The sequence below is a fragment of the Siniperca chuatsi genome, linkage group LG15, assembly GCF_020085105.1.
Source record: "Siniperca chuatsi isolate FFG_IHB_CAS linkage group LG15, ASM2008510v1, whole genome shotgun sequence".
Lineage (NCBI taxonomy): Eukaryota > Metazoa > Chordata > Actinopteri > Centrarchiformes > Sinipercidae > Siniperca > Siniperca chuatsi.
In genome coordinates, this window is record NC_058056.1 from 2,762,251 (window position 1) to 2,777,349 (window position 15,099).

Sequence of the window (15,099 nt, forward strand, 5' to 3'; positions counted from 1 at the left end):
TACGGGGTGTTCGACTCCTGTTTTGGCTAAAATATCTTAAATAAACCAACATTTTAGTCTTTCTTAACATGAATTATCTAGATGCAGTGTAATTAGTAGTTTGGATATACTAGATATTTGATATATTTAGTAGATATATCTTTTTATGATCATATTCGGAGTTCCACGAGGTTCTGTGCTTGGACTGATTCTATTCACCTTATATATGCTTCGCCTAGGCAGTATTATTAGGAAGCACTCCATAAACTTTCATTGCTATGCAGATGATACCCAATTATATCTATCGATCAAGTCAGATGAAACTAACCAGTTAACTAAACTTCAGGCATGCCTTAAGGACATAAAGACCTGGTTGACCTGCAACTTTCTGATGTTAAACTCTGACAAAACTGAAGTTATTGTACTTGGTCAACAAACACCGCCGAGACAAATTATCTAAAGATACAGTTACTCTAGATGGCATTGCCCTGGCCTCCAGCAGCACTATAAGGAACCTCTGAGTTATCTTTGATCAGGATTTATCCTTTAACTCCCTCATGAAACAAACTTCAAGGACTGCCTTCTTTCACCTACGTAATATTGCAAAAATCAGACACATCCTGTCTCAAAATGATGCCGAAAAATTAGTGCATGCATTTGTTACTTCTAGGCTGGACTACTGCAATTCCTTATTATCCGGCTGCCCAAATAAGTCCCTTAAGACTCTCCAGTTGATCCAGAATGCTGCGGCATGTGTACTGACAAAAACTAGGAAAAGAGATCATATCTCTCCAATATTAGCTTCTCTACACTGGCTCCCTGTAAAATTTATAATAGAATTTAAAATCCTTCTCCTCACCTACAAAGCTCTTAATGGTCTGGCACCATCGTATCTTAAAGATCTCATAACACCATATTATCCGACTAGAACACTGCGCCTTATTACCTGAGTAGAACACTGCACTCCTTGAATGCAGGGGTACGTGTGGTTCTTAGAGTCTCCAAAAGTAGAATGGGAGCCAGAGCCTTCAGTTATCAAGCTCTTCTTCTGTGGAATCAGGTCCCAGTTTAAGGTTTGGGAGGCAGACACCATCTCCACATTTAAGAGTAGGCTAAAGACTTTCCTCTTTGATAAAGCTTATAATTAGGGCTGGCTTGGGTGAGTCCTGAACCAAAATATGTTGCTATAGGCCTATACTGCTGGGACACTTCACTTGATATGCCTCTTTCCTCTCTCCTTCTCTCCCTCTCCATCTGTATGCATTTTTATCCCATTGCATGTTACTAACTCAACACTTCTCTCTCCCGTAGTTCTGTGCTTTCTTGTTTCTCTCCTCTCTCCTTCTATCACTTTCAGTAGGTATTTCTGACTCCGGAGCTGCAGAGTCTGGATCTGTGGTTGTGGGCCACCTGCTGCCCCCATGTTCCTGCTCGACAACTGCTACTACAGTTGTTGTTATTGGCTCTGTTACTGATCCTGACATTATTCTTCCTATAGTTGTCATTCCTATTATTACTAATTGGTGGTCTTTGCATTGTGCCTCCCTAACCCTATCCCCTTCCCCCAAACCCCTCCCTTCTCTCTCTCTCTTTCAAAACCTAACACGGCAGCGGCGGATGGCCGCCCACCATTGAGTCTGGTTCTGTCCAAGGTTTCTGCCTGTTAAAAGGAAGTTTTTTCTTGCCACTGTCGCCAAATGCTTGCTCATGGTGGGATTTGTTGGGTCTCTGTAATTAATATTATAAAGAGACGGTGTAGTCCCTCATTCGTCCAGGAGTGTTCTATCGTAGAAAAGGTTTCAGTCCTAGTCATCTGGACACTGTTTTCAGAATCAAGACGTTTCGGCTCCCATCCGGAAGTCCGTTTTAATCTAAGATGCAGGCAGAGCAAGATTATTCCCAAGAGCCTACAGATTAAACCACCAGTAAAAGGACACAGAGCACAGAAGATTTGGAGAAGAAACCTGATCCAGATGCTTAGTGAAAGGATCAGGGAAAACAACTTAAGAATAGACAATTTGAAGAACAGAATAGAATTTTTGCAGAAGAAGTTAACAAGCATTGTCCCAGAAGAAATCCTCAAGAGAGTGATGGACTTTACACAGGTAGCACAGGGTGCACAACATAGGAAGAGCAAGGAGCGGCAAATTAAGAAATTTAACATCCTTTTGAATAAGAGGAATCTAGGAAAGGACCAGCACAACAGGAGATCAGGGACTGAACAAAGGGAGACATGTATCAACAGAAACAATTGGATCAAAAACTTATCAGACCGCATCCTGACACAGGCAGAAAAAGATGTGCTCTCCAAAAGGCTCAACTTTTCAGTTACATCCAACCACATCCCTACAGTGGACTACATCACAGCCACAGAAACAGCCATTAGGAAGAACAACATGACTGAAGCAGAGGCTGCAGACCTGAGGCTACGTGTCACAGCAACATTAAAGAGTGCCAAACCACCTCCTTCCAACATTACATCCGAAGAGAGGAGGGCACTCTCAGCACTGCAGAAGGATCACAGCATAAACATTCTACCAGCAGACAAGGGTCGCTGCACTGTGATTCTGAACACAGCCGATTATGAAACCAAGGTCAACAACCTTCTTGAAGACACAACCACATATCAAAAACTTAAAAGAGATCCAACCAATGGCTACAAGAAGAAGGTTATAGACTGTCTACAGAAGCTTGAGAAGGAGGAGGTGATAGACAGGCCTCTGTACTACAGACTATACCCTGGGGAAGCCATTCCCTGCATCTATGGCCTTCCCAAAATTCACAAAGAGAATGTTCCACTCAGACCCATCGTGTGCAGCACAGATTCCATCACATACAACATAGCCAAACATTTGACTACAATCTTGGCTCCGTTGGTGGGAAACACAGTACATCATGTGGAAAACACACAGAAATTTGTGGTCAAAGTGAAACATCTCCAGTTGGACCCAGATGACGTTATGGTTTCTTATGATGCAGTGTCCTTGTTCACTTGCATAACAACCTCAGAAGCAGTGACAGCGGTGATGAGAAGACTGCAAGAGGACTCCACCTTGCAGCAAAGGACCATGCTTACACCTGAACACATATGTAAACTATTAGACATCTGTCTCAACACAACCTACTTCCAATTCCGGGGACACTTCTACAGACAGATTCACGGCTGTGCTATGGGCTCTCCGGTCTCTCCCATTGTGGCCAACCTGTACATGGAACAGTTTGAGAAGAAGGCATTATCCTCGTTTCCGGGCACACCACCAAGTCATTGGTACCGTTATGTGGATGACACCTTTGTGAAAATCAAGAAACAAGACCTGGAAGCGTTCTCAGAGCATATCAATACGGTGGACCCCAACATCAAGTTCACGCGTGAGGATGCAAAAGAGAACCGCTTGGCCTTTCTTGATTGTTCTACTCTCAGAGGAGAGGACGGAAAGCTCCAGATAGAAGTGTACAGGAAACCAACACATACGGATCAATACCTGCTCTTTGACTCACACCATCCACTACAGCACAAGCTGGGTGTAATCCGGACATTACAACACAGAGCCAAAGAAGTGCCCACAGGCTCAGAGGGTAAGAAGAAAGAGGAAAGGCATGTCCAGAATGCACTCTCAGCCTGTGGTTATCCTACTTGGGCTATCAACAAAGTTAAGAGCCAAAAAACAGGACAAAAGTGTAACTGAACCGAGAAGGAACGGTGTCTCCATTCCTTATGTATCTGGACTGTCTGAAAAACTACAAAGGATCTTTAGACAGCACGATGTTCCTGTCTTCTTTAAACCAGGCAACACTTTAAGACAGAAACTCGTTCACCCTAAGGACAAGTTACCCACACAGAAACAGAGCAATGTTGTCTACTCCATTCAGTGCAGTGAGGAAAACTGCAAAGAACGGTACATAGGCGAAACCAAACAGCCACTTCACAAAAGACTTTATCAGCACAGACGACACGCTAACTCAGGATTACAGAGCGCCGTGCATTTGCATCTAAACGCTACAAACCACACATTTGAAGACAGCGAGGTGAAGATTCTAAGTAGAGAGAAGAGTTGGTTTGAACGGGGCATCAAGGAAGCCATATTTGTGAAAAAAGAGAACCCCTCTTTGAACAGAAATGGTGGTCTGATTTAATCTGCCCAAAGTCTATCAGAGTGTATTATCACCTTGGTCACGCCAATCACATGCTAATCAGGTACTTAACAGTGATGAGGTAGGTGCAGCCAGAAAACAATAGGCCTGATTACTGATTACTGGGCCATCTTGGAAACTATTAGGTCAGTTTCAGGTGAAACTAGCTATTAACAGATACTCAGGCAGATTCCCTCCTGAGGGCAGGGCTTATGTAACTTAGCTTAAATTTCCAGTTCCCGTCCAATTTTTTCACAATTGAGAATGACTTCCGGATGGGAGCCGAAACGTCTTGATTCTGAAAACAGTGTCCAGATGACTAGGACTGAAACCTTTTCTACAATATTATAAAGAGTACGGTCTAGACCTGCTCCCAGCTCCCAACCCAAAACCCCATATCTAGAATACTCGCTAAAATATCTGAAATATACCAAGATCTTTACTTTTTCTTAACATAGATCATCTAGATGAAGTGTAATTACTAGTTCGGCTGTAGTAGATATTTGATATATTTAGTAGATATATCTTTTTACAACCCTGTTTATAGGAAATAGTGTTTTTCAAAGAACTTGCAAATACTGAATTGAGAGTACACTGGGGACTTTAAGGGTATGGTAAACACATTTGTGTAATCAGATTTAATATATATAATTGTTAAATGGGTGAAAATAAATTATTACCATATTTATTTATTATCCTGTGCAATTATATCGATATTTGTATAGCCCAACTGTCCCTCTGGAGTCAAGAGCTCTCTATAACAGTTGGTCACATGTCTGTAGCCTCTTTTGTTGCTGGATTATAAGCCTTCAAATATGCACCAAGCACAAGGTTCAAAGGACAGTATCTCAAAGCAGAAGCCATGAAGAATCTTCATACTGACATATCTTAGTCTTCAGGTCGCGACTTTTCCAATGATGTATCTGGTTTAGCTCTACGCCAACAGATTTTATTTTCACATTTCATGGACACAAGCCATCCCAGGCGTAGTTTCAGAAAGCACTTTCATGGCCCACTATATAAATGAAGCTTTTTGTTTGTTTGTTTTTTCTTTTTTAGTGGCACTTGTGATCAAAATGAGTTACCTGTAGAGATTATTGTACAATATTGCTGACAATATAGGGCATTACTACAAGCTTGGTGGAGGAAGGCCTGAAGTGCTTGGATTACTCATTCTCATTCACAGGTCATCAAATACTGAGGTATGCATAGACTACCCTGGAGATTTTTTGTATCTTTATGATTCTTGGTTCTGGGATTTTATGTCAGCATGACATAGCCCATTCAATCAGAATTTGTTTTATTAGCAAATGCAAGCATACAAAGAATGTGTCTTGGCATTTGCTCCAAAAAAATTAAAAATAAAACGCAATACAGAAGAATAATTATAGACATAAGTATGGTAATAATAATAATTAAATGAAAAAGGGAATATTAAAATTAAATTGCCATTTTAAAATCTATTTACAGAAAGGAATAGTAATAGTTTTGAAATGGGATATAAAACTTGAAATGAAATATTGACTGTAAATGGTAAATGGATTGTACTTTTATAGCACCTTTCTAGTTTTTCTGACTACTCAAAGCGCTTCACACTACGTTTGATAACCCTTTCTTAAGACAGTTGATTTCATTATTAAGTATCCTCAGGCACATATTCTTGGAAATATAAAATTAAATTAGCTACTTAACATTTTACAATCACAAACTATAAAACGCCTTTTCTTAACAGAGATAGTGGCGCTTGGATTAATGGATGGAATTAAGCCCACTGACGGCAGACAGCCCAAAATGGGAGTCAAACATGCCAAGTCCACCCACAATTCCCTATGTACGTCTAGCAGCGTTCATAGCAACCACCATAGCAATAATCTGAGACCTGAGAGAATCTTCATAATAACTAACAAAACTAAGGATTATATACATTCACTGAACGAAGATTATGAAAATAAAATGCACATTTCTCACTAGAAATGTTATCAAAATGCATTTTAATGCAGAACGTATCTTAAAATACTGCATTTTCCTCTGTGAATAAAAGAAATGTCCACCATTTTGGTTTTGACAAAAGAAACTTGGCAGTCACGTGAAGTGGACACAGGCCAATTGAAAAGAATAGGACAAAAAAAACTATATTTCCCAGAATTGAAGGAAAAAACATTAAAACTGATGGACATAACATTAATCTATCGTATTGTTAAATTATCATGGACACGTTCATGTTTTTGTGTGGAGAAATGTTCAGGATATCATTGACAGAAAACCTTAACATGGGAATTAACAGTGAGGGAAATACTACCGTAATTATTGTACAATTAATTCACCACTGGGTCTGATGTCTCAGTAGAGTTTTAAAAACAATATATTCCTTTTGAGAGATAAACATTGGGTTTAGAGTCTAAAGCTAAAATTTGTTCAAAGTCCATTTTACTATTGGACAGTTTAATTTTAGTTTAATTTACAGTTAAATGTTGGGTCCTTATATGCACACATTTACCAAACTTCAATAAAAACTGATAAATATATACAAATAATAATGAACAGAGGAAGTCTGGACTTCTGGGTTTGAACTCCCAAGAACAAGAATTTGAACATACTCTTTACATAGAATTCAATTCAATTCAATTCAATTTTATTTATATAGCGCCAATTCATAACAGAAGTTATCTCATTGCACTTTTCCTATAGAGCAGGTCTAGACCAATACCAATACCATAGAAAGGCCTATGGTATTGGTATTGGCTCAGTGGCATGGCTTACTATGACACTTATTGGAATTGAGCCATTATTAATGTTAAAAATTACACCTGTGCTTCTCCTGCTATGACAATGTCTGCAGTGAAAAAGGTCTATTGAAAACATTTCTGCTACAATGGAATTTAATTTTAAAAAGTTCTATTGGACAGCAGAGATCTGGCAGAACAAAATATATATGTCAGTAAGTCAGATTCTGAATGCTACAGACCTCAAGCTGTAGAGAACATGTCCATCAGGAAAGACACGCAGCATGATGTTGTCGGTGGTGGTGTCGTGGATGAAGGACCTCTTAGAGTGGACAAAGAAGACATCAGGGACCCAGATCTTCTTCACCAGGCGACCATCAAACGTCATGCTCTTGTTGGTGCTGCTTGTGAACGACAGTCGCTCATCCTTCCAGTAGTGCCTCAGGTACAGAGTCATGGTGAAGTCCTGGTGGAATTGAATGAAGAGTGTATAAGAAAGAGTGTACTGGAGATTCACTACCAAATGATACAGACATGCAGCAAAGGGCCGCGAGTTGAAATCCAACTTAGGCCGCTGTGGTAAGGACTCAGCCTTAATGGAAACACGGCAGTGCAACATGGTGACCTCCCGCTCCTTATGTAGTTAAAAACAGCTTATTCTAAGGTAATGAAAACATGATTCTTATTTCCAGGTAACTAATTACTTATAAATATTATATTCTATTTTTGCCAATAGCTCCTCTTAAATGTTATTCACTTAAGCTTTAAATCATACATGCTTATCTTTTCTTACTGCAAAGGTCTTTTAACAGGCCTTCATTCAGAAATAAAAATCACAGACTCCTAACAAACAACAAGAAATGAGACTTATTACTCGCACTTTTATTGTCTTTACACCAGATTCCAGTTTGTTATATAATTAGTTTACAGATTTTACTCATTACTTATTTGGACCTCATGGCCTCAGATTACTATATATCTCTCAGTTTCTCTCCCTATTTATCATCCTGCAAACAGAGATCCTCAGGAAGGGACCTCAAGATGCTGGCTGTTCCCATGGCTAGGTCTAACACAATGTCTACACAGCATGTGTAGTGAATGTAGCACATTAACAGAGCAGCAGCAGCTTCAGTCCATAGCTGACTAACTTGTGCTTGTGTGTATATATGTATTTATGCAGGTATGAATATGTATGTATATACTGTTTGTATATGAATATGAAGGGTGTGTATATGTGTATATGGGCCTCACCACCACGTGTGGAGAACAAAGACAGGCCTGTATGTGTAACAAAAAGTCTGGACTAAGAGAAATAGCGCCAAATCCCCCTCAAGCCAGTTAATTTGCAAATTCTGTTTGAATTCAAACTCTGGATTCCTAGTGGACAAGCAGGAGCACAGGAAATTCTAGTGCTCCAGTCATGATGTCATTATACCTATAAAGACACACCGGTTGCCCACCGTCTTTCTCCTGCAAATCTGTTGCTACAGGGGACAACATCACATTAACTCCCTAGGTGAAGTCTTAACACAGTGGATGAGAAACAGACTGTTTTGTGTTTGCTGAACACAATTTGGATCCTGAAAAAGATTGTTATATTCCACATAACAATCCCTTACCTGCAGAAGGAAGATTTGAATTCTACTGTTTCTTCACGGAAGAGAAGGAACCGCTGAGAACTACTCTCTTTTTACTGAGTTGACTGCTGTCTCCCCCCACTGTCTTAGAGGAACAGCTTTGCCATTGAAGCCATTAATGAACGATGTCCTGGCCAACATCCATATCCAAGCCAGTTGAGGAGAGTCCGCTGCATAAATCGAACGAACGAAAGTCAGACAAAAGTCACTTAATTTAGGTTGAAGTAGAATAGTTAGCATACTAACACTAACTTGCAAGCCAGGTTGAAGCTGCTCACCCATTCACTTGCTTTAGCACAGTAACAGCTTTCCCCCACCACAACAAAATAAATTAAAGCCACTGAGTGTCTCCACTATCAAAGTGGTGAAGATGACCAAGACCTTCGTGTGTCAGGAGCTGAGGTTCCCCAGAAGTCAAACGACTTAGCCATGCAGGATGCAGTTGCTTGCCTCCTCCATCTCTCCTTAGAGGACAGAGATAACCTTAATAGGTATGATGTTAATACCTGCGATAATAAGATAAATGAGCTCTTACATCAACCAACCATTTGGGAAGTCTGAGCGACACCATCCCAGGAACCACCCCTAGTGGTGCAGTCACCGACCTCCTTATGCTGGACTGCTATCGACCGCCCCCCTCTGCCCGCTCATTAGACACAGAAGCCCCAATGCCCAGCAGAGTATCCCAGTCTACCATTAGCTGTAACACCTTACACAGCCAAAGGGGGGAAGAACACTACGAAGGGAAAGAAGTCGACCTCATCGCTATGGCGACCTAAGTGACTATGGAGCGTCAGATGACTGGGTTGACATCACTTTCCAGGAGATGACTCTTGTGCATCCCATTTACATCTGTATCCTTGACACAGAACCCATGCTCATTGGTCAGAACCTCTGGGACTGATTTGCCCCACTCATTGACCCTCACTGGGGACATATTTAGGCTTAGGTTGAAACCCCCAAACCACTTGGTCCCACAGGCAGTCGGCCAACCTTAGATGGACAAGTCACCATCCAGGAATCCAGAGGACCCCTACCGATGATCATGCCCTTTCCAGCAACTAATCCTGGCGCTGATCCTTCTCGGCCGCTCACAAGCATGCATCAACTGCAGACTGAAAGTCTGAATTCCTTCCACCACTACGAGTCCTTCCTGTGCTCACTGAGAAACACAAACTCAGCACTGTGGAATACACCTCAATGGCGTCGCAACTCCAAATGCGTTCTTGGTTAACTGGTCCGAAAAGTTGGCTGTCAGCCAAGAATAGGACAACGATATCTGCCAACACACACTTCCCCCAGCCTTTGCACAGTGGAGTTATCACCTTCTTTCGGCGGAATCACCGCAGACTCTTCCTAAGGTAGTCGGAGTGTGCGCCCTTTTGATACAGATCGGAAAGAAACGGGTCATGTACTTTTTTAGTGGAGTCCCTCAGCTCCGACCCCCATTCTTCTTAGGGGCGGACCTTCTTGTTAGGCTCGGCACCCAGCTGGATCAAGTTATGTGGTCCCAAGCAAGCTGTTCTGAATGCAGGACATCAGGGCAAACCATTCCTCAGGCGTGTCAGGTTGCTAGCGAGGTCGATGTGACTATACCTGCTCGGACAGTGGGTGCCCCCATCCACCTCGTAATCCTTAGGGGACAGAAGATGCTTGGCTCACAGATGTTCTTCCATGCCTTGCCCAGCTTCTGGGAACTCAGAACGCAGTTTGTTCAACATACTTACTGGTGCAGAATCCGATGCATTCCCGCAATCCAGGTTTCAGCATGACAACCATTGAGAGTACTGGTCGACAGTTCATTCCATGACTTCGAAATAACGATACCAGTCATCAGGGAGCTGCCCCCATCCTTGACCAGGCATGACAACCTTGACAATGTTCTTTTCACTTTCCCGATCAAGATGATCACCATTGCCCGCCATGAAATGCTCCAAAACGAAGCGATCTGTGGATCAAGAACTGGCCAAGGTGAAAAAAGCCTGCTTCTTTTCCACGATGAACAGTTTCTGGACCATGAGAGTCGATCCGGCTGACCAATACAAATTGGTGTTCTCGTTCTGTAACCACAAGTACACCTGGAACAGCTGCCCTTTCGGGTATTCAAACTCCCCAGCTGAGTTTAACATCTTTCTCCACAAGGCAATGAGCGACACCACCACCCGCAAAAACCTCATCTACATGGACGACATCCTTATGAGGAGTTGAACTTGAACTGAAGAACACTTGAACGAAATCTGTCAAGTACTTAACCAGCTTGCTGCTGCAGGAGCCAAATTGGCCACCGTCAAAGGCCAGTGGTGCCGCACAAAGGTGGAGTACGCTAGGTGGTCTAGCAGTAGGAGCCATGTGGGGAGAACTGCAAGAGCTCTCCTTCTGACAAATGAAGGAAAAACTCTGTACTGCCACCTGCCTGGCTTACCCTTACGAAGACAAGGAGTTCCACCTTGAGGCAAGTTTCTCCTCCCACTGCCTCAGTGCTTGGCACAAAAGCTTTACACAGACAAGCGGGTCATCGCCTATGCAAGCCGGCCTCTGAGCAGTGTTGAGATCAAATTCTCTGACTGAGAAAAAGCCCTTCTCGCTTGTCAGGGGTGTGGAACACTTTTGCAGCTACATTGGAGGCCAGAAAGTGATTATCAAAACTTGTCACCAACCCATCACTTTCCTAAACAGCCAGAGGCTGAAGGAAGGACGAGTTGTGTTAAACCCTCCACCACCAGGGGTTCCACAAAACCTCTCGATTGAATCAACTAAGGGTTACAAAGCCACTCTCCAAACCCTCCAGCAGGTGATCCAGTTTCAGCCATCTTGACCAGTGGGCCGTGCCCCACTCCAGAGAAGGGAGGTCACGTTCACATTCCCCTTGTCCCACCTTAAGTCGACTAGGTCGGACCAGTCACAAATTCCTCTCGAGGTAACAAGTAGCAAACTTTCATTTAACAACCATGTTGCTGGACTTAGGTCTGACAAAGCACAGTTATTAGCTTCCACAGTGGCTAAAACTAACACAAGTAAATGGCCCAGCAACATGGTACCGATAAAAAATGGAACGTGCTAGGCATGAAACACACAGCAATAAGGGATGGGGCAGTCCTTTATTTTCCAAAATAATGCAAAGCAAAATTCAAAACAATAAGCTTGGATGACTCGGCGGGTTCAACGGCAAAACTGTTCCTTTGGGCAACAGCAGAGTGAAGCAGCAGTCGATTTTTGTGGGGAGAGAGCAGAGCTCAGCAGTTATTCTTCTCTCCATGAGAGAGAGTCTGTTGCTTGTCCAGCAAGTTAAGACCTTCCTAGATAAATAAAAGGTCAAGGTTGAGTGTCCCCTGAAACAACCAAAGTTACAGTGGAAAGACAGTGAGCGGTCTGTGCTTTTATGGAGGTGATGTTGTCATGCCCGGAGTGCCAGGATATCCTGCGCCCCCTTTGGCGGCTCGTCCGGGGTTTGGATTCAAGCTTAAATCTTGTACACAGGTGTGACTTAACGGAGGGAGTTTCAAGCCTCTTAGTCAAGGCTTTACCTTTTCCAAGGGGACCCCTGTCTTTGTTCTCCACATGTGGTGAAGCCCAGCAACCTTATATGACATCTTGGGAGTGGAAGTAAAATTCCACATCCTGTATCACCCTCAATCATCTAATCAAGTCGAACGTGCCAACCGCACCATCATACACATGTTCAAGAAGTATGTGCACAGCAATGGCAAGGACTGGAATGTAAATATTCCATTGGTTCTGATGGCCATCAGGTTCACCCCACATCACTCCTCAAGAGTCACACCCTTCGAGTTGATGACTGGGAGGGTAATGACTTTCCTGCTGGACCTCTTGTATCAGCCAGAGGACGTCACTGTCACGACTGTGTACACAGCTCATCAGTACATGACAGACCTGCGCAACCCCCTCCGGGCCACATTCGCCTGGGCCTAGGAGAACATGGAGGCCAGTGTTAAAGGATCCAAAGCCTACTACGACGGGAAAGCATCCCATCGTGAGTACCAAGTAGGCGATAAGGTCTTTTATTTCAGATTCACCAAATCGGTGGGAATTTCAAAGAAATTCCTGCCAAGCTGTTCAGGCCTCTTCCAGATTGTGGGAAAGCTGTCACCAGTAGCTTAGTAAGGGATTTAATACAGAGAAATAAGCTCCTCGAATAAGCTCCTCGGTCAACAGTTTGAGCAGCGGAAGGATTCCAGCCTATCTGGTCTCCCTGGACCTTGTAGAGCAGATCCTTAAATCTGCTACTACCACCGTGGTGCAACCTTCACAAGTACATTCGGCCTACAGTCTCAGCAGTGCAATCTCTGTAAACCCTAAGAACCTAGAATAGGATTCATGCTCAATCTACCCATTATAGAAAGACAGAATGTAGTCTGAAGAAAGAAAGAAAGTCTGTACCGAATGTAGGTTTTTGGAAAGGCAACACACATGTACATCTGAAGATGCTGCCAACCATTGCCTACCATGATGAAGACCCCTTGCTCTACCTCATCTCTAACCTAAACCTGTGCACTAAAACAAAAGACATCCATTGGGTGTGTAATGGAAAATTGTAAGACATTTTAAGATGTTTTTCTGTTGCTATGCTGGGCATCCAAATGAGATAACTGGCATTCAATATAAGGTGTTATTTTCTGTCTAGCTGTGCACTTCCTTTGACCTGCTGAACTTTTAACAACTCAGACTGAGACACGCCTTGGGTTCCTGTCTACCTAGTATCTTTAGACTTAGTTCCTTTTTTCTTATATGTCTTGAACTTTAAATGATCTCAGGCATACAAAACTGGTTTAGACTAGTTTGTACAACGGTGTAACTGCGACCCCTTCCATACTAAATGCATACACATTTCCTATTAATAGTCTGAGCTACTTCTCTATCTCACTTTCTGCAGACCTACAATGCTGACCTTTGCAAAGAATAAAACTTAGAAAGACACTAGTATTTCTTGGTGTTTATTTCAGGTCTCACAAGTGGTGTGGCCAAGCAACCCTTTTATTAGAGATGTAACCAGTTACCTCTGTGGCCTAGCCGAGTCCCCAGAGTTCCCAAAGTGCCAGGGTAGCATGCCCATAAAGGATGAAGGGATAGACACGAGAGTAGAAGGAGCCGGCAATCGATGGCGGGTGTTCAGACAGTGTTCCTCACGGTACGCCAGGAACCACTGTACTGATGATTGTATTGATGATATTATCCTCCATAAACCTCCTCAACGCCGCCAGACATGATGTGGAGATTGAGATTATGGATGCATTCGGAGGCCACAACTTCACAATTGATGACACCCTACAACAGCAACTTCTGACTTAAGGGACCAAATTGATTCAGTTTAGTCTCAAACTGACTAGACTCACTACCACATTTGCTAATCACGTAAGCAGGTGATCACCCTATCAGGAACACTCAATCAGGGCAATAGCCCTCCTTAGTGGCTGGATCATCACAGCAATTGCTGCACATACATTAAAAAGTTACAGGCCAAACTGGACTCACTCCTGTATGTTTAGCCACGCTTCCACTCACCAGCAACTATCCCACAGACTAGCCCCAATCCTGTCAAGGAATAAGGCTAATTAACCGCTAACCACCTTTCTGTCTTCTCTCGCTTTTTTTCACTTTCAAGATTTCCCCTTTTTATGATTCGATGCTTCCATCATGACTCAGAGCATCCAAGGACTGTATGCAGTTAATGATTTGTCTGTCTGTAATGCTGAATTGTGTGTGCCATGTATGATATGTAGGGATGCCTAGATTGTTAGAAGTCTGCTCAGATGTACCCTCAAAAGTCTACCCAGTCACTACTGCCTCTAGGAACTATCAACTGTTAACCCCTTTTTCCCATTCTAAGTAATGCAAGGACTATATAACCCTCCGGTTACCTTCATCCACACAGACTGTTCGATCTCAGAGTCGCTCTGAAGACTATGACTAGCACCTCACCCTTCAGATCAAAGGGGCTAATGTTGGGCCTCACCACCACGTGTGGAGAACAAAGAGGGAGGCCTGTATGTGTAACAAAAAGCCTGGACAAGGAGAAATAGTGCCAGTCCCCCTCAGGCCCATTAATTCAGACCTGTGTGAATTACGTTTGAATCCAAACTCTGGATCCCTACTGGATGAGCTGCCTGATGTCATCATCCCTATAAAGTCAGAGCGCACCAGTCGGTCGCCATCTTTCCACTGCAACTCTGTTGCTACAGGGGACAAAATCACGTGAACTTTAAACTCCCTAGGTGAAGTCTTAACACGCCGGACAAGCAACAGACTGTTGTGTGTTTGCTGAACACATTTTGGATCTTGAAAAAGATTGTTATATTCCACATAACAAATGTGAAGATTGTAAATTTAATATCGTTACCTATTGTGCAGAAGAAAGATTTGTATTATAACGTTTATTCATGGAAAAGAAGGAACCGCTGAGCCCTACTCTCTTTCCACCAAAGTCAACTGCTGTCTCCCACTACTGCCTTAGAGGAACAGCTTTGTGGTTGAAGCCATTAACGAACGGTGTGCTGGCCAATGTCCATATCCGAGCCTGAGCAGAATCCGCCAGCTAAATCAAACGGACTGAACTCATCAAATTGCTATCAAAAAGCGATACCAAGTAAGAGGCTTGTGTATGGGCAGAGACA

General features: G+C 42.9%; 1 protein-coding gene across 1 annotated transcript in view; it reads right to left on the reverse strand.

The window, feature by feature from the left end:
• Positions 1 to 15,099, reverse strand: part of gabrr2a (gamma-aminobutyric acid type A receptor subunit rho2a) — a 109,472-nt gene that overhangs the window by 63,127 nt on the left and 31,246 nt on the right. Inside the window, 1 exon segment of the mRNA XM_044167372.1 lies at positions 7,076 to 7,299. Coding sequence (XP_044023307.1) covers positions 7,076 to 7,299 — 224 coding nt within the window.